Source organism: Gymnoscopelus microlampas (genome assembly GCF_963454915.1).
Source record: "Gymnoscopelus microlampas genome assembly, chromosome: 9".
Lineage (NCBI taxonomy): Eukaryota > Metazoa > Chordata > Actinopteri > Myctophiformes > Myctophidae > Gymnoscopelus > Gymnoscopelus microlampas.
Window position 1 is genome coordinate 13,969,674 of NC_139946.1, and position 20,526 is coordinate 13,990,199.

At 41.4% G+C, this 20,526-nt stretch overlaps 1 protein-coding gene across 4 annotated transcripts; it reads left to right on the top strand.

The window, feature by feature from the left end:
- On the top strand, window positions 1–20,519 carry LOC311051189 (semaphorin-4E). Of its 4 annotated transcripts, XR_014601389.1 has the most exons (15): window positions 1–154; window positions 8,074–8,652; window positions 8,764–8,906; window positions 10,443–10,505; window positions 10,902–11,000; window positions 12,472–12,571; window positions 13,048–13,158; window positions 13,618–13,769; window positions 14,008–14,180; window positions 14,893–15,049; window positions 16,360–16,582; window positions 17,227–17,342; window positions 17,695–17,908; window positions 18,058–18,860; window positions 18,905–20,519. XR_014601389.1 is itself a non-coding variant. In XM_084065611.1 (14 exons), exons 2-14 carry the CDS (start codon window positions 8,556–8,558, stop codon window positions 18,804–18,806), a joined length of 2,397 nt encoding a protein of 798 aa, XP_083921737.1. In that variant the 5' UTR covers window positions 1–154; window positions 8,074–8,555; the 3' UTR covers window positions 18,807–20,519. The 4 variants fall into 4 exon arrangements, 3 of the variants coding, with proteins under 3 accessions (XP_083921737.1, XP_083921739.1, XP_083921738.1); XM_084065611.1 differs by having other exon boundaries at window positions 18,058–20,519; XM_084065612.1 differs by lacking the exon at window positions 1–154 and adding an exon at window positions 7,153–7,288 and having other exon boundaries at window positions 18,058–20,519.
- Window positions 20,520–20,526: the final 7 nt, after the last annotated feature.

A 20,526-nucleotide genomic window follows, 5' to 3' on the forward strand; every position in this document is an offset into this window, starting at 1 on the left:
TCTGAGGCGAACGTTACAGGTGGAGCAGCACAGAGCAATCCCTGGCTGGACCCTCGAGTCACTCACACAGCACTAAAAACAACCTCTAACAATCTCTCACGTATAGACCTTCAGTGCAGATCACAACTCTCCAGTCTCCAAGGCACAACTCGTGGTAAGTCTGATCTTTTACATCATGTGATATTATTATTATGGTCACTTCTCTTGTCTGTTAAAGGGGTCAGCAGACACTTTTCCACGAAGCTTTATGCTTATAGTTTATAGGTTCTGCTCAGGCTAGTAACGTTATGTAGCCATAAGTTCCCAGTGGGCTCTTATCTTAGATTACAGGCTATCCCACTCTAATAATAGCAGTCAAGTTCTTAACTATGCCTGTGTGTGTGTAGCCTGCTGCCGACATGCTGGACACTCCAGTGTTAACTCCAATGTGATTCTACTCCATGTTAAAGGTACACATGCACACACCACCAGTGGTGGAAGAAGTACTCACGTGTTTTACTCAAGTAAAAGGAAAGTGAAGTCTGGAATTCAAACTTTACTTGAGTAAAAGTACAAAAGTATTGATATCAAAATGTACTTAAAATATCAAAAATAGAAATTACTCATTATGCAGAATGTCCCATTTCACAAGTTTTCAAATGTATAAAAAATAGCAGATCTACAAGCTCACGATGCGTCGCATCGTGAGCTTGTAGATCGGCTATTTTCAAATGGCCTAAATGTATACAGTGCTGAGCTGAAGTGGTTAATGCATGTTTGGTAATAATAATCAAAATCTTTAAAGTAACTAGTAACTAAAGTTGTCCAATAATTGTAGTGGAGTAAAAGTATAATATTTGCCTCTGAAATGTAGTGGAGTAGAAGTAAAAGTATTGAAAATTGGAAATACTCCAGTAAAGTAAAAGTACCTCAAAATTGTACTTAAGTACAGTACTTGAGTAAATGTACTTATTTACTTTACACCACTGCATGTTGGACATTCCAATGTTACTCCAATGTTAGCCTACTCCCATGTTAAAGATACTCCCACTAAACACATGCACACACCACCATGGGTTTACCAAATAGCTGGAAGAACACTGCTGAAGTAATGCATTTAATCTGAAAAACAACTATGAGGGCAGGTTGTTCTACAAACAGAAGTCTTGTCCGAGTTTCCTCTAGTCTAGTGCCACTGAGTTAGAACCAACGAAAAGTAGGCTACTTCAGAAATTGGAGGGTAAGATTTGATACATATTTTTTTGAAACAATCATTTAAGACCTGAGGCTATTCTTAAAAATGTTTTCTAAATCCTAGCAGTTTTTTGAAAAGAATCCCAAACATTTTTTTTTCAAGATTTTTCAAAAATAGCAGATCTACAAGCTCATAGCGCGGCACTCGGTGCCGCGCTATGAGCTTGTATATCTGCTATTTTTGAATAGCCAAAGAAATCTAAAGTGACACAGATGCGTTCCAGGTCTTAATGGGTTAAATATAAAATAAAATGTTACCATCTAACAAGTCAACTAAAAGCCTTTCAAAAAGGGTTTAGATATTTTATTTGTGTGTTTTTGATTCAGTATATAATATAACTGAATCTCATGTACTTTGGTCACTAAACATTGGGAGAGATAAGGTGTGTGTGGTTATCATGCAGTAATGTTATGGTGGAACAGCACATGATGCATGACTTTCATTATGACAGTTGAGTTGAGGCCAAGTGGTGTCTGTCTGTTAGAGAACTGGACACTTATAGCTGTGTTACACTTGCTGTGCAGGCCTGCAGGGTCACATGATGTCAATGTACACCTCTCAGTGCAAGCAAGGCCACACATGCTATACTTGCCCCCCTGTGATCTCAGATGGTGTCAGTCAGTGGTGGGAAAAGTACTCGCATTTTTTTTACTTAAGTAAAAGTATCAATACTGCAATGTAGAAATACTAAAATTAAAAGTCCGGAATTCAAAATTTACTTGAGTAAAAGTACAACACAGTATTGGTATCAAAATGTACTTAAAGTACCAAAAGTAGAACGTACTCTTTATGCAGCATGTCACATGTATACAAATCTTTTGAAAATGTCAGATCTACAAGTGAGCTTGTAGATCGGCTATTTTCAAATAGCCGAAATGTATATAGGGCTGAAGTGGGTAATGTATGTTTTGTAATAATAATCATAATCTACAAAGTAAAGTCAAAATACCTCAAAATTGTACTTAAGTACAGTACTTGAGTAAATGTACTTAGATACTTTACAACACTGGTGTCAGTAAACAGTTCGTGTTCAGCTACATTGGTGTGCACGGTGCATAAATCTGGCAAGGGATTTATTTACATTGGGTGTTCCTGATTCTGTATGAGCACTAATGTAGAATCTACAAGTATTTTTATAAGGTATCTTTTTGTTAAGGGGCTTTGATTGATGGTCATTGGTTTATTGAAAGAAAACACTTTCTGTTGGAGAGACAGATTTTTTTGGGGGGCTTGTAGGCTATACAGAAGTAACATGTGTGGGCTTTGGACATTTCTGTCTTTTGTAAAATTGTACACATTAGATAACCATTTTAAATACCTCCTGGTGAAGCTTGTAGCTTGTGCGTAACTAGTGTATAGAGATGAAGCCTGTATACATTTGATAGATGTTTAATTCTAACGTTAAAACATGTCATAATAGTGATATCACTTCCTTGTGTCCATACCTGTTCTGACACACCAGGACAAATACACGTGTACTCTGAGTTAGCTTTTCCTAGTATGACTCAATCATATCAGTGACCAGTTCAGTTGTAATTGTGTAATTGGGAATTAGGGTTGGGCCAAAATCAAATATCACAATATTTTTAAGCAAACATCTTGATATTGATATAATATCATTATTGCCCAGCCCTTAATGAGAATGTGTTTTTCCGAACACAGTCCTGTTTCCATTTGGGTGTTTCCAATCTGTCAGTGAACATGTCACTACCCAGGAGGATCCCGGCAAAGGTTTTGGGGTGTAAAATGTTTCCCTTTGTGTTCCTGCCCCTGCTCCTGCTTAGACTTGCCTGTATGTGTGTGTTCTTATATTGCACATACTTAAAACATGCATGGCTTACTGTAGATGATGATTTGTCAGAGCAGATGTTATGTTAAATAACAGATGAATACATATTCCACATTCTGTTGCTCTCAGAATTCCTAACCCTATTAGTAGTTAATTGGATAAAGTACCTGTCGGTCCGTAGTCGGCTTAAGAACCATAAACACAGCAGGTTTTGTACGCTTGTTTTATTATTATAGCTAATTAGTAATCTCTCCCAAGTCAAAACAAAAGATGGCAAACTATTATTGTTGAGATAAAAGATTGATTTATTTTAGCTATCTGAGCTAGTAAAAACATAGCCTGCTGCTGAACTGGGGTGTGTTTTCCAGCGTATGTTTCACAACAGCGTCAGTGACACAAGGAGTGTCAGAGGTGAACACCCTCCCACAGCTGGTTTCCTGTTCAGGCCTCGCGTTGATGGAACACTCTATCTCAGCCATTCAACAAACTCAAATCAACAGCTCTTATCTGCCAGTAAACTGGTCAGATTGGCAATCCGAAATAATATGCAAAACCGAAAAATGAGTAGCTACTAGTCAGCCAGCCAGCCAGCCAGTAAGCCAAACAGTTTGCCTGTTACTTTTTGTCTCAGATTCCACCCCGCTGGTTAACCAGTGACTGAAGAGGGACTCACCCATAACAGCACAGAAAGGGGCAGTCAGTCACACACAAAGTCGGTTTGGGTTTGTCACTTTTAATACGCCTTTATTGATTTGGTCATTCTTGTGAGTCATATCAATGAGAAATCTGTGCTTGTCTGTGCATGTTTTAAACACTACACAGGAACAGTTTGTTGTTGGTTCATAATCTTAAAGGTGGTCTAAATTATATTTTTTGGTTAAAACAAAACATTTTGTTTTAAGTTAAAGCTCTATATTCTGATAATAATCATTGATATTGAGTGTTTGTTCAGGGGTCTCCCTGTCTCTCCAGCTCTTTATTAAACAGAAAATACATTTTCAGGTGGCTTATAAATTTAATCTAATCAGGAGAGAGTAACCATTCATCAGCTTACATTTTATAGTATTCCAATCCCAAATATGTCTGCTCTTTTATTTTATTTCATCACTTCCAATTTCACTTGTTTGTCCTGTATCCTGTATTAGATCTCTCTCCTTTTTGGATGAAATTGGTATCCTGACTGGAAAATTATTATAATTAAATTAAAAGTATTTTCTGTTTACTAAAGAGCTTGTTAACTTCATACACAAAATGGCTGTGTCAGCTCACAACACAACCCAATCAGTTTGTAGTTAGGTTTTCTGATGACACTGTTATTCTCAGTCTACAAGTGAATGTGAACATCAGTAGCCAAGAGTGGACAGGTTTGTAGGATGGTGTGATGAACATCACTTACAAATTAATGTAAAGAATTAATTGTGGTGGATCCCAGGTCTATAGGTGACCACACCATGATCACCATACACGATCATGACACCAAACAGGTCACCGCATAATATAAATATATTATGTTGGAGTACAAATTGATTCTGAAATGAGCTGGCACACTCATGTGACAAATATGTGTGTGCAAAAATACACCAGTGCTTTCATTTTCTCCGTAGACTAGACTTTAGACTCTTAGGTCAATGTAGAAATATAATGTTGATCTTTAATAGAGCAAGTATAAAGTCCATCATAAGATGTGGTAGTACCAGCTGGTTCGGAAACCTGACGGTAAGGTATAAATCTGGGATCCTTAGATTGGTCAAAAGGGCAGGGAAGATTATGGGTATGTCTACACCCCCCATAAGCCCCCCCCCCCCCCCCCAAGTATTTTTTAAACGGTCCACCCTCAGACAGGCTAAGAAAAATGTGTCTGACTGACCCCTCCCATGTACCATACCTTGAGTAAGAATTACCGTCGAGTAGGAGATATAGGGTCCCTGTGTGTGTGGCGCTATAATAGGTTCAAGCTCTCATTTGTCCCTCTGTCAATTACGCTCCTCAATGGACACCTTACGGAGGGCAGACAGCGGGGTAGAAGGTTTTGAGGTGGTTGGCTGGGGTCATATATATATTATGTTGGAGGATGATGTATAGGCTCAATTACTGTTAGGGTTGTACATGTCACCGTGTGTGTTTTTTGTATGGTTTTGTAATGTATTGTGTGTATGTATGCAGCTGGTCCTGGTCTCCAAGACAAATGTCTCCCAAGGGAGACAAAATAAAGTAACATTGAACCTCGGAGAGACCCCTGTAAACACTCCATAGCAATGATGACTATCAGAATATTGAACACTCATTTAAACCAAGAAAAATCACTTACAGTGCCTTTAATGTTATCTAGTGTAGTCTTGTGTATCCTATTGTTGAGGCACTAGTGCAACCTATAAATACATCCATGCTTGTAGAAGTGTAGGTGTTCTACATGTCTTCAGTTGTTCAGTACATGCTGCCAGTTTGAGTAGCCTCTGGTCTCACAGATTTAGCAATGCTCATTATTCTGTTGGGCTGCATTCAAAATGATTTGTCATGATACTTTAGTATTCATGTTTTATACTTGCTGGACTACTATTGTGAATAGATACTTGTTCGTTTTTTTCCCACTGTTCTTCTAATGAGTGAAGATTTATAGAGACTTTAAAGTTGATTTATGAGTTGTAATTTCTATTTTGGCATTGTGTTTAAGCTTTTGATCTTTGTTGACACTGAAACACAGTGTTGTCATGGCTATATTTGCGTACAGCTGGTACTTCAAACAACAAGTTACTGTTTAAGAGACGCAAGTGTAGGCCTAAACAGGAAACTACCTTTCATAAATGTTCTAATTCATAAAACAGAAACTTAGTCCTAAATATTTCATTTTTAATTCATGTGTCTGACTCTATAGGCACAAACATTTTAAAATGTTCTATATTTCATAAATATGACCTAAAATATCTTAAGATTTGTGCACGTCCTAGGAGTCGATAAGAGAACCCAATTAAACAAATGAGACAAAAATATTGTCTATACTGGGTCATTTATTTATTTAGGAAGATGATCCAACATAAACGTTCAAGCACTACCGTATATTTATAATAAAAGCATAATATAAAAGTACACAAATTGTATAACTTGAACTGCATTTGGTAAATGCAGAGGTATTAATGGCCTATGCTTAAGCTAGTTTTGCTGGCTATACCTGGAAAAAGCATTGGTATTGGATTTCACCCAGTTATGTTTGTCACATACTTTGTATATCATTGGAATGCATAGGGATTGTTATTGAACCTAAGGTGTCAAAATGTAGCTACACACAAGCATGGTCTCAAAGGAAGCCACCGACTTAACCCTGGAAGGCTAGTGACATCATTTTGTGTGTGTGTGTGGGGCTGTGTGCAAATGCACAGGCATGCGTGCGCGCCTGTGCATGCATGTGTGTGCATGCGTTTATGCTTGTGCAGGTTATGTGTGAGAGATTGTCTGCCCCTGTGTGTTGATGTATCATGTTACTGGTGTTGCAGAGGGCAGGTGTTATTTCAAAGTAAACGTGCATCAAAGATATACCACAGAGTGGGAACGACATTACGTCCTCAAGAGAAAGCAGAGTGAGAACCTCCGCTCTTATCAGAACGCGGTTGTAAAAGTTTACAGACTGTGGAACTTTGTGTTCCTCGTCCGGTCACATGTGAATACGAAAAGCCCTGGCCTGGCCTTTCAGTTGTGGTTAGAATCGACACAAAGAACTTCAGAGTGCAAAATACAAGAGTTCAAAGCTCATCAAGGGAAATGGCTCTTTTAACTGCACTAGTAACTACTAAACCAGACTCTATGCCCAGTAAAACCTCTCAACTATGCCTCACCGGCAGCACAACATTACACATGTAAGTATGCAAGTGTGAGCCTAGAACGCAGGAGTTAAAAAAGGAGGCGCAACTGCAGTGTTCTGTACTATTATTGTAGAAATACCTGCCTGTCGACGCGATCTGTCAAACACCATGAATAACAACCTCCAGTCATCCCAGCCAGCTGTAGTGCTCAACCTATAGCTACGGCACCCCACCCCCTTCCAAAGAGCCTGAGGAGTAGAGTATGTAAAACATCTCCACTGTGCCAACAGATGAGCAGCTCCCTACATGTACTGGCTCGTCCCACTGTGTCAGGTTAACAACAAGGAAGGAGCATCATGGCAGTTAGGTGGAGACGGTAGTTTTGGAAAATTGTTTTCTAAAGGTAGTTGGAGCAGTCTCTCTGGACAACAGTTGGGTGTTGTGTATCTGGGGGGCACTCCTAGACAACAGGTAAGCACTCTATGGGGTGTCTCAGCGTGAAGCTCACTCGCTGTACACTATTTTCTTTCAGACTTGTGAATAACGGTTGAATACCGTTGGTGGGGGTTACATATGTTTGCCTACTGATGTGACTGTCCTGGAGTAGTGTTTTACGCTTCGAGTCTGATCGCAGGCAAACCTTCTGGCTTATTGTGTGTGTGTGTGTGTGTGTGTGTGTGCGTGGGCTCGCTGTATTGTGAATGAATGCTGCAAGCTTGTGAATACTGTAGTTATAACAGAGAGCCACAACAGAGTGATTCAAGCCCACGGTGTGCTAAGTCTCAATTTAGACTAAATCCTGTGGGGGTGGGTTGAAGTCATGTATTATCAACACAATCCATCTGCGTGCCCAAACTTGAGCGCCTCCTATCAGCTGCTTGTATCCCACTGAGCCTGAAGGAAGCAGGTCCCTCATCTGGGATGAGGGCAGGAAGAGAGAGTGTGGGGAAGGAAGTGAGTTTGGGATGTGGTAGAACTGAGCAGAAGTATACTCATTACTGGATTTGACATCTAGACACTGGTTTCCTGAGTGAAGCTCACAGCAGAATTTTTTTTTTTTTTGTGTGTCATTTATTGTAAGGTTTCTCTGTTGATAAGCGGATATGAGAGACTATAGCTGGCTGCCCCATCATCAGCATGATTTGTGCCACCAAGTTGCCACGGTGACAGTGCCACCAAGTTGCCACTGTCTCACTTTGTTGTTCTTTGATCCTCACATCTCATCCTCGCTTGTTGTGCCTTTGTATTTCTTACAGAAAACCTGTGGACCAGCATGACGGAGTTCTCCTCCAGCGTCTCTAGCCGGTAACTGTGGCAGCATGGCTTCTTTACCACCTTCAAGAGAAGTCACCAGCAGCTCTTTAACACTGTGCTGGAGGCTAACGCCAACATAGCCCACAGCCAATCAGAATCCCCACCCATTGTGCTTTTCCAATTTGCTCAACCAAATTGGACTCAACTGAGCTGACCTGTGTCGGGGGATTAACCTGGTTACGTATTTATGGTGGTTTTCTTTTTAGACACACTTCATGTAAAGAGGCATGAACCAGCGTGGAATATACATGTCCAAAGGCAGTAATATCAGTGCTGTGTAAAAAGGCCAACAGTTAGCCAGTCAGTCAGACAGACACTTCTGTAATAAATCGTCAATCAACCAGCTGATTGGATGTATCGTGGTCTGGTGGCAGAGCAGGACTGTGAAGCTCTCCCACCCTCGGACACATCTGGACTCTAAGCCATGTCTCCTTTGTGTGCCTTGAGCATTCTGTGTGGATTGCTTCTTCCCCTGTCCTACACTCACTACTGCATTCCACGAAAGACTGTTGCCTATCACGGTAAGTACGCCTCCCTCACTCTCAGCTATTTGTTGGCATTGCAGGGAATAGATAGACACACAACCCTACCATGTTGTTAACACTTTTGATTCATCTCCTTTTTTTTTTTAGACGAGTTGAAGATATTCAGAGAAGAGGGGGTCTGGAACTACTCCACCATGCTCATGAGAGAGGATTTGGGTTTGCTGCTTATTGGGGCCAGAGAAGCAATATTTGCCCTGAATATCAACAACATTTCTGATCAAAAAGCTGCAGTAAGTGGAACATAAAAGACAAGAGTCATGATACCCACCATGGCCTTTACAACAGCATTACAACATGCCACAGAACAATTGTTAAACACTTAAGCCCCTATATACTTGTATATCTGCTATCTGCCATTTTCGTCTCCGCCAGGCCGAAGGTGTGGCAGAGACTATGTTTTCGTCCCTCCGTCCCTCCGTCCTTGTGTGTGTGTGTGTGTGTGTGTGTGTGTGTGTGTGTGTGTGTGCGTGTCGTCTGTCCGTCAGCCAGCCAGCTAATCACCGGCACCGTTGGACCGATCTGCGCGAAACTGTGCACGCACATTCCCTGGAGGCCAGAGCAGAACCTCCGCCTCATTTTTCACATCGGCCTGTTATAGTCCGATTGCTGCTAAATAATTAATAATAATTTATAAATACTGTACAGACTAGAAAAAAATGTGTTTGGCCCTTCATACGTGAAAGCCCCATACCACACGACAATGCCGGTGCTTCTCCCGACTCTCCCCATCACTTACATGAATGTTATTTAATTATCAAAACAAAGTTATGGCAAACATTTGTATGAAGGAATGACGTACAGACAGAGCAGGTCCTTCTATACAATGCTGTCAGTTATTCCCCCTCGTGTCCCACAATAAGAATTGTCACACTGCTGGTTTTCTTTTCCATGAGCACGAACACAGAATAAGCTGACGTTCCTTTGGAACATTTGTGTGTGTGTGATTGGTCTGGTCTGGTACTCTGCGCTTGTGATATTGTTTTATTACTGCAATCTGTCAGCAATGCACCATGTAGCCTAGTGGTTCTCTAAGTGGATTCCATGGACTCTCTGGGTTCCTTTAGGGGGGGGGTCCAAATGGACCCTTACAACAGTATACAAATGGAACCGATTGGAGGCAACCTTGAAGAAAGGTTGGCTGCGCGATAATCCTCCTCCGTACAGTACATGCCATCTGTATAGTCCCTCATAGCTGTCCCACGACGCCACGGTCAGAAAATAACAATCTACTGTATAGCGTCTCATCCGTCATTACACACATAAATATCTTCAGCTACAACAAACACAACCAGATGGCAATTAATTAATTGGAAAGAAATGGCACACACTTTGTGCACTGTCTGTCGCCAGAAGTGACAAAATGTCTGACAGATTATGTCGAAATAATCAGTCAGATTACGTCGGATTATGTCAAAATTATGTTTGTTGGCCGATGGAGTGAAGGGAGATGGCACCACTCTTTCTATCTACAAGCTCGATCTACAAGCTTGTAGATCAGCTGTTTTCGCTATTGTCTTCTTTTTTTTAAAGCCATTTTGCAGCCAAAGGCTATAGATATTTCAGGGTCCATGGCATGGAAAAGTTTGGGAAACCCGCTAGGGTATATACACTCCATTATTGCATTAACTGTCCTTGTTATTAGCCTTATGTTAATAGGCAAACAGCATATTTGCATAAACAGGTTACAACTAGGCTGTCCTATAGCTATGGGTTGTGATGCTAATTCAGCATGCTTTGACAAGAAGCCTGTCTTCTGTTTATGGCAGGTTTATTGGCGAGTTACCGAAGAGAAACGGAGGGAGTGCACATACAAGGGAAAACATGCTGAGGTTTGTGAAATAAGTCACCCAAAAACAATGTTTACACACACACACCCCCCAACATGCATCTAGTGTAAGGATCATACAGCCTTTTTGTTCAGTTAAAACGATATACTCCCCATGCAATTTATCTTGGTACATTTGTAAATCATTTATGTGGGAGTATCTTTTTTCCCCCCCTTTGTACACAGAGTCTTTGAAGTTCCTTTGCTTGCAGTCTGTTACTGTACCGCATGTCCAAATAAAGGCATGATAAAAGAAATGCATGCACACAACCTTGACCGGGGGTCTCCAACTCAATACCAGGGACCGCAGAGTAGTATGTCTTTCTGTGCACGTTTTATGTTTGTGGCTGAACTAACAAACCCTGGGCCTTGGCATTCTCCCTGCTGTATCTTTTTGCAGGTGGAATGCCGTAACTACATTCGGACCTTGCACACACTGAATGACACCACAATGTATGTGTGCGGGACAAACGCTTTCAGCCCCACCTGCGATTACATGGTAAGTATAGCATGTAAGCCAGAGTGGAGGAGACTGAATGCTATTTGTTTGAATAGCTGAGATGGTGGTGTTTGTCTTTCCTGTCGCGTGATTGACAGTTGCGTGTGGCTGCATATTCACAATGAAATAGCCCAGTGGCATACTTCAGTGACACTTGTCCTCATTCCTTCTGCTAGTAGCCATTAGGTCAATAGGTGATCAAATAACAGGCTGCCGTTTACCCTTTTACAATTATTTTTTTGAATTACACGGAAATAATATATTTAGTTTGATCAACTGATTAAAAAGGCTCTGCTGGTGTATTGACTGTATTCGATATTATCCTTACATATGGCATTTTCATTCTTTCTCACGGATTGTATATCGCACAATCACTCTCCTCTGACTCTTCCTTTCCAAGCTAAAAATTCAATGCATTGCAATCTCATGAATTAGTAATAATTTAGGCCAAGGGTGGACAAACCTTTGGGCATGAGATCTACTTAGCTGTTCCAAGGCAGACAGTGAGAACCTGAACCACCACCGTGTTTACGTCTCGTCATAGGCTACTAATTAGAATAACGCAAGTTAGAATGAGTCAATAATGTAACTTTGATGACATTACGTGATCCAGTTTCATGTCATTTCATCACTGTCAGCTGGGAAAGTCTTGTCAAATGATTTGTGGTTTCCCAGAGTGTCTTTTCCAAGTTGCCTTTCTTCAGTTGTTGCTGATGAGACAACATTAATGTTCTGTCGCCTGGCGTCGCTTCCTGAACTTATTCTCAATACTGTTGTCTCGTCTCGTCAGCTGTGGTTGAAAAGTATCAGTAGCGTGATTGGTAGTTGATATTTCAGTTCCTTATTTCAGTTTTTCAGTTCACTGTCAGCTGGAAAAAGGAACTTGGAAAGACACCCCAATCATTTGACAAGAGTCAAATGATTTGTGGTGTCTTTCCAAGTTCCCTTTCTTCACCATCCCTGTGCCGTTGTTGCTGATGATATTGTATGTCTTCTATCTCTTGGCGTCTGTTCCCCAACTCAATCTCAAAACTTTTGTCTCTTCTCGTTAGCTGTGGTTGAAAATTAGTAGTAACAGAGTACTAAACAGATAACACACCTGGATCATTGATTTGCTGCCTTGGTCGTTCCTGTGTTAATTCTTGCTGTGCCGCTCTCCTTATATGATTTGTAGGGATTCACATTCAAACCAGTAAACCATGATCAACCGAAAGGCGCCCCTCGGGATCGACTGGTTGATCTTGAGCCCTGTCCACACCAATATTTCGCAATGCAACTACCGGAAGTCACAACTTGCAACATTATTCCAAAAATGCACCGACCTGCAACAGGTCAATTCAGACCACTGCAATTTCCTGCAACTGGTTGCAACTAGTTGCATTGCGAATCTTTTGTGTGGACTGGGCTTTAAACACGGTGTTGCCCACCACTGACTTAAGGCTTTACTCTCCTATGTTTCCCCCCCTGACAGACATATTCTGATGGACAGTTGACTATGGAGGGAAAGCTGGAGGAGGGGAAAGGGAAGTGTCCCTTTGATCCTTTCCAAAGATACTCCTCCCTCATGGTTGGTGAGTGTCTCATCCTGGTTATCTTCCCACTACAAAAGGAACGAAAGACTATGTACAATACTGTTCAATGTGCAAAGTTCACCAACGGAAGAAAATGTATAGATAAATTGAAAACAGACGAGCCAAAACAAATGATTCCAAAGAATATTTTAAATTTGAAGCATTTACTATTGCTATTAATGTCAAAATTAAAAACACTTGATTGCCTCATATGAGGTGCACACAGGAAACGTGTTTGGTACATGGTTTCGTGATGATGACGCACCATTAAATAATTATCACAGGACTGGTGACAAAGTGGATGTCTAGGGCTCATGTATTACAACATGTATTCATTTATCAAATATTTATTCAATATATTTAGCTCTAAAGTTGCTTAACTCCATTAGTAGCCACAGTAATGGTGTCCTCTAACAGAATGAGAGTAATGGATTTCCAGTAATTCTGACTCTTGTCTCCGTTTTCCTGTCCAACAGGAAATGACCTGTATTCTGCTACAGCGATCAACTTCTTGGGCTCTGAACCTGTAGTTCTCCGCAGCTCTGCCTCATCTCTCCGGACTGAGTTTAAGAGCTCCTGGCTCAATGGTGAGAGCTCTGGGCTTCCAATGTATTGGGAAGTTGTAACAATTTTGTTCAATGAAGTATGTGTTAAATATACTGCACTTCACATGGGCTGCTGTGGCAGTGACGCTAATAAATGATACAGTAGATGGCATACCTGAAGTTGATGGTAATGATATCGTCTCTGTCGGGTGGAAACATCATATGTCCAAAACTGTTACTTTTCAGGATTCAAATTCAGGAATAGCAAAAGTAGCAGATCTACAAGCTCAAAACGCGTCGCTTCGCGCCGCGTTTCGAGCTTGTGGATCTGCTACTCTTGATGCTTTTGTGTGACACTGTAGTGGTATGATCAAAGTAGGGCATTCATTTACGAAAAAAAACACACAAAAACTTAGGCTGTGGAGATAAGAGGTTTCTGCCGGACAGCAACGATATGTTATACTTAGTACCTGTGTGCTATTTCATGTTGTCTGAATACAGAGCCCAACTTCATCTATATGGACGTTGTGCCTGAAAGCGTTGGCAGTCGTAATGGTGATGATGATAAAGTCTACTTGTTCTTCACCGAGAATGCCATGGAATATGACTTCTACAGTAAACTCATGGTGTCTAGAGTGGCGCGTGTCTGCAAGGTAATTTTTTTTTCCATGAATAAGGGAAATTGTGTTTGACTTTACTGTGTCTGTCCATTGCAGTTTTTTTCTGTTTGAGATATGGGCGGCAGCACAAATTCACATGACTAAGTTGTCTCTCTCTATACTCTGTGTGTGCGTGTGTGTGTGTGTGTGTGCGCGTGTGTGTGTGTGTGTGTGTGTGTGTGTGTGTGTGTGTGCGTGCACTCGTGCGTTTCTTGGTGCTGGTTGTGTTTAGGGGGATATGGGAGGCCAGCGGACGCTGCAGAGGAAATGGACTTCGTTCCTGAAGGCTCGTCTGGACTGCTCCCTCCCTGAGCCCAGCCTGCCCTCCCTCGTCCAGGATGTGTTCCTGCTGAAACACCACAACTGGAACCAGAGCGTCTTCTATGCAGTCTTTGCGCCTCAGTCGTAAGTCATTCCAATGGAGTCCTGTGGTTTTATAGGTCATGTAGGGTTGATGTTGCTGATATGATCACCAATAGGGAAAAGTATTCATATTTTAACCTGGCCTGTTAGGCATCCAGGCTGTTGCAAAATGTAGTTGTTCCTTAAAATAACCATTGAAAAACAAGACATGCATATAAAGATATTAAAAAAAAGTTATCTGTGTATAATTCTCCCTTTAGTTTTGCAATACAATTTCGTTCAAGATCCACAATTTGGTTTAGTGCAGGGGTCTTCAATGTTTTCAGCCCAAGGACCCCCTAGTTGAGAGAGAGATGAAGCAGGGACCCCCTCTATATTGTATAAAATTTAGTTTCAGATTACACTTTTTTTTGTTTACTTGGTCTCCTCTTTGTCCCCTCTACACCTATACCTCTTTGCCAAAAATAGCAGATCTACAAGCTCACAACGCCTCGCAGCGTGAGGCGTTGTGAGATTGTAGAGCTGCTATTTTTGGCTAAAGTTCTCTTCAGAATAGGGATGCTAGGGTTCAAGTGGTTAATGTAAAAAAATATATATATCACACAAATATTTTGGCGGACCCCCTGTAGTAACTCTGAGGACCCCCTGTTGAAGACCCCTGGTTTAGTGTATTTGACTTGGCAAAGGAATGATCTGCTTGGCTGGCAGATTGACTGATTTCATTGATGATTTTGATTTGGTTTGGTTTTGCCAGGAGCTCGTCGGACATGTCCGCAGTGTGTGCATACAGCGTGTCCGCCATCGGTGAGGTTTTCAACGAGGGGAAGTTTAAGACGCCCGTCACCGTGGAGACCTCTCACGTCAAGTGGGTGATGTACAGTGGTGAGCTGCCTGTCCCCAGACCAGGAGCTGTGAGTCAAGATCCTTTGTTGTATTATAAATATCATCTCTGTCGGGTGGAAACCTTTGAATGTCCAAAACGGTTACTTTTCAGGAAATGCAAAAAAAAAGAACCTGTGTTCCTATGGATCCAATGTAGTTATTGTTTAGTCACAAGCTCTTGTTAATGCTTTTCATTGGTTAAGTATTTATAAAACCCACAGCGGGGAAGGTTATAATTGTCACTGCATGTGATCCTACGGGCTAGGGGCGGCACCTGTCAGCAGGGAGTGTTGGGCGGCCGGGAGGAGTAGAACAAAGGCTCTACGTCCTCCCGGTGGGGGCTCCTCACTGGTAGTTGAGTCAGTAGGACACAACACTAGTAACAACACAGAAATGTGTGTGGGGAGGAACTCATTTGCATAGCGACTAAATTGGGGAGAAAAGAGGTCAAAAATGATTGGCTACTCTAAATTTAGAACAAAAAGAAAATGTTTGTTGTGAGCTTGTACATTGGTATTTTTTTCTACTTTCGATGACACTACGACGAAGAAGGACATTCATTTACATCGATTTTTCGTTGATCAATTGTACAGTGCTGTGGAAAGTAAGTATATCCTGTGTAAAAAAGAAAAACTTGAAATATGGAGATAAGGTTTCTGCCTGACAGTGACTATATTTGATACCATACATAGTAAAGTCCTCACTGCTAATTTAAGTCTGAGTGTAACACGCATGCATGTGTCTGTAAGTGCTGCATTTGGGTCCATTTTTGGCTGGGCGGAGCGTAGCCCTACAGGCAGTATTGTAGTTATGACAGTGTTGTCAGTTACATGATTGTGGGGACGGTGTTATACTGTAGGATCGGTCAGTCTACTGGTTGGCCTAGCAACAGACTTGCCAAATACAGAGAACTTGTCAGGTAAAATTCATGTGTATCCTATGTCATACCCTCTATAAGTACCATCACTCTCACTGTACTACAGTGTCTGCTGTACCTTGCATAGTCCTTAGCACAGTTGTTCTCAAAGTTTTTCAGGTTAAGGACCCCCAATTTGATATATATTTGGCCACAAACTCCCATTTGAAAGGATTTTGTGCCAGGGACCCCCATAAGAGATTTGGCAACATTAGTAGATCTATAAGCTCACAACGTGTCACATTGCCAATTTGCCATGCATTGTTAGTTTGTAGATCGGCTATTTTTTAATAGCCGAAAAATAAAACAGGGCTTAAGTTTAGCTGGGGACCGTCCTGGAAACCCCTCAAAAACCCTTGGACTCCACTTTTAGAACCAGTGCATAAGCAGAGCCGAGTTCAATATGGCCGTCTTGTATTTCAGTGCATCAATGACATTGCTCGAAAGCTGGGGATGGAACGCTCTCTGGACCTTCCCGACAAAACACTGCAGTTCATCAGGGACCGGCCCCTCATGGACGAGATTGTTCGGCCACTCACAGGGGGCCCACTGTTGGTGAAAAAGGGGCCCTTGTTGACTCGGATCGTAGTGGATAGTGTGTTGGCACTAGATGGAGAGAGATACCCCGTCATGTTCATCGGCACTGGTAAATATTGTGAATTGGCACACGTATCATCCATTCATTTGTTTCGGCCCTGGAGCCACCTTAAGTTGCATTTTATGTTCAAGTTGTTTATTGTCACATACACAATAGAGAGTAGTAGCAGCATCAGCTCCCTCAACGGGTTTTGGATGATAAAATAAGAATTATTTAGAATTATGTATGAAAGGTTCCATAAAAAAAAACATGTTCAACTATTACTATTATATCCAGAGCTGTTTTAAGTAATTCAAGACAAGTTCAAGTCAATTTTCAATCCTCCTGATTTTCATAATCCATCATGATGCAAAAATGGGAGTGGGGCCTTGTCATTCCCACTTCTGAATTTAAAATTACACCTCTTATCTAGTACTTAATTGATTTCATGAATTAGCAGCACTTTCATGTTCTGGTTGAGTAGGAACACCCTTATTTCCATTATGTTGGTGGTAAGAGGAATTACTATTTCCATGGTTAGGTTTTGACCCTGTGAACCCTAGCATCCCTATTCTGGGGTGAATGTTTGCTGAAAATGGCAGTTCACAAAATGAAGCGTTGTATGCTTGTAGATCTGCTACTTTCTGCGAAGAGACCAAGTATGGGGGACTCCTGTCAACTCTGTGTCCTGTTGTGTTATTGTCTCCTGATAGAAAATGGCTACATTCAGAAGGCCGTAAACTATGCTGGGGAGATGTTCATTATTGAAGAGATTCAGCTGTATGAGGACCCTAAGCCTGTCAGGACTCTGCGCCTTTCTTCCAGCAAGGTGACTAATAACAGCTACTGCAGCGCATAATGTGTTGATCCAAGCTTAGCTTATTCATGTCAGACATGTTTTTATAGGAAGCTAAGAACTGCCATTCATGTGTGATATCAGCTTGATATCGGTGTAATCATTTACCTAGAGATCAATGCCAAGTCAGTGCACTGGCATTTGCTGATGTTTATTTTGGCCAAGGTTTTATAACACATGACATTCAAGCCCTCAGCACTCCCAGTTAAATACAACTGAACTTGAACTAACATTCTATCACTTTGTCTACCACTTCAAACGGAATTCAAGTATTATGAAAAACAAAATAATAATAATTTTGTGTGTGTTGTGTGTGTGAACATAGGGTCAGCTGTATGCAGGATCAGAGTTTGGTGCTGTTCAGATGCCAGTCAGTAACTGCAGCCGCTATGACTCCTGTGTGGACTGTGTCCTGGCCAGAGACCCTTACTGTGCCTGGGACTCTGACCAGTGCCGTCGAGTATCCAGCTTGGCCTCTTCCTCTGACACTGCCATTCAGAGTCTAAAGAAGGGGGACGTTTCACAGTGTCCTCATCTAGGTATATTCAATAGTACAGAAATGTACGATTGGTTTTCTGTGTACATCTTCCATTCGAATTTGGGATTTTATAAAGCAAATTTTGCCTGTCAACATGGAGCTGAGGCTAACTCGGATATGTGTGTGTGTGTGTGTGTCTGTACACTCCAGAGCCAGTAGGAGCTGAAGACGTCACCCTGGTTCCGGGGAACAACGTTCAGCTGCTTTGCCGGCCAGACTCCAACCTGGCGCAGGTCCACTGGCGTTTGTCAGACCAAACGCTGCTCTCTGACAACAAGCACTACATCCACGGCGGACGCCTCCTCATTCTAAACGCCTCCGAATCGGACGCCGGCTTGTACACCTGTGATTCCATAGAGCAGGTCAACAAGAGAGGATACAACAGGACCGTGGCGATGTATCGTTTACAGCCCCGCACTTCTGATGGTGGACAAGGGGAGAGCAGCACAGTTGGCAGCTGGGTGACAAATTCCCCAGATCCTACGGACGGTCCGCGCACAACCGCACCAGGGCTCATTCCAGAGGTGGAGACGGAGGAACCTCTCCCTCCAGAGACTCACAGGGAGGAGGACAGGACGGTAGGTCTTAAGGTGGCCGTGGCTCTGTTGACACTGCTGTCTCTGTCGCTCATTGGCATTTTAGCGTGGAACCGCTGCAGAGAACGTTTCGGTTTTCCCAGTAAAACCCAGGTACAGAGGCCGTCCGTCGAGTACACACACATTCAGAACAGAACTCAAGCGGATAAGCCCCTGAGGCCCGTTCCTGCCAGCACTTGCACCGCAAACAATAATCACACTACTGTGGATTTCAAAGGCAATGGGGGACACCACTTCACACCTATGGCCAACATTTCAAGTCTAGATGGTCTCGGGTTCATCAACGACGAGTCAGAGATATGACTGTGCTGTGACAGTAAAATCCTTATTGTCAATTTAACTCTATTATATAGAAATGTAACCAAATGGACCCGTAATGGTCCATTTGGTTACATTTGTAGACTATTTCACTGTGTAGTTCCTTTAAATGAGGTCAGGAGGACTATACAGACCATTCCCATGCAGATTCCCACATTGTTTGACATGGATTGCTTGTATTTCCTCTCTAAACCAAACTGTAACCTCTAAAATACACAAAGGTTATGTTTGGCACTGTACAGTGGACTGAAAACGTGTAAATGGCATTTCTGGTTAACTGCAGGAAAGTGTTCAAATGTTTTTTTTTACCAGATGTATTTGTATGATATATTGTGAATATACTTTTATTCATGTAATATATTTTGTACAGTCATGTCATTTTTGCTAACTATTTATTTGACTTCCATGTGATATTTTTATTTCAACAACCTAAGATCTTGTAATAAGGATTCTGAAATGGTTAATTACTTCCAGAGAAATCACATAGAAGAGGCTACTGTACATTGTTCATGCTAATAGTCAGTGGTAGCTCTTGCACTGTAAAGGCTTGTCCTGGTGGCTGTTAAAAATAGATTAGTCAGCAGGGTACATTAAAAGAATAACTACATGAATAAGTATGAAGTACATTTCAGTATTTTAAATGCCATTTGTGTATTCTATTGATGAAAACTGAAAATCTACCAGAACTAGAAACAAGACACATTAAATGGGCCTACAGTACTGTTACTGTACAGCTTCAAAAAGCAAGAATTGTAAAATATTGACAAAGTGGCTGAGACGGTGCCCAGGAATATTTTCCGTCGATCAATTGTACAGTGCTGTGGAAAGTAAGTATATCCTGTCAAAAATATTATTTTTCTTCAATATAGACTTATGGAAACCTAATCCTCATTTTATTTTCAATCTATTTGTTTAATTAGATCATCTTTAACAGTCAATAGTGTTGTGGATTAGGTTTCCATATGGCTATGTTGAAAAAGACAAAGGTTTTCATTGGGTGTACTTTACTTTTGCCACAGCACTACATTTTCTGATTACAATAGAACTACACAGATGTTTCAGCTGGAAAATCTCAAACAATGTGCATGATATTATTCTGTCAGACCATCTCCAGGCAGTACAGATGGACATCACAGATTCAAGTCTTGTTTCTACAGTTTAGTTCCAGAATTGAACAATCAATGTATTGAAAATCGTGCGCCACGATTTAAGAATAACGTGTCCTGGCAGAGGCAGTTGTATTCCTTTTTTTTCCCCAAGAACTTTAGGAGTTTCTTGTTGTCACTAACAATTACTTGTCACTGTCTGCATCAACAGCCAGGGAAGACATTCTGGAGAAATACTGGTCTTACTCATTATCATACTTTTACGAAGAGGTACTCCTGTGGGTTTGCCCAGGTGATGTAACAGCTAAAACCTCCACACTGTAAATGTTTGTTTTTGTTGAGGGGGGAAAAGTCTGAATGTCTAAAAGCCAACTTAATTACAGGAATGGTTGCCTTTAGCCTGCATGTTCTGTTTTTCAACAACTCGCTCTGTCATTACCAACAACACTCTGACTTGTATTTCATTTAATTATTTGGCAGAATGGGAAGCTTGGCTTTCCTCTCAATTCCAAACCAGTGCAGTATTAGCTACCAAAGATTGGGAATGTGTTTTATAATGCAAGGTAATAAATTACTCAACTGTCAAAGGAAACTGTTTA

Coding starts and splice junctions, on each gene's coding strand:
- LOC311051189 (XM_084065611.1), top strand. CDS start 8,556: ATGTCTCCTTTGTGTGCCTTGAGCATTCTGTGTGGATTGCTTCTTCCC. Junction 13,159..13,617: donor TAAGAGCTCCTGGCTCAATG/GTGAGAGCTCTG, acceptor GTCTGAATACAG/AGCCCAACTTCATCTATATG. Junction 14,181..14,892: donor GCAGTCTTTGCGCCTCAGTC/GTAAGTCATTCC, acceptor TGGTTTTGCCAG/GAGCTCGTCGGACATGTCCG.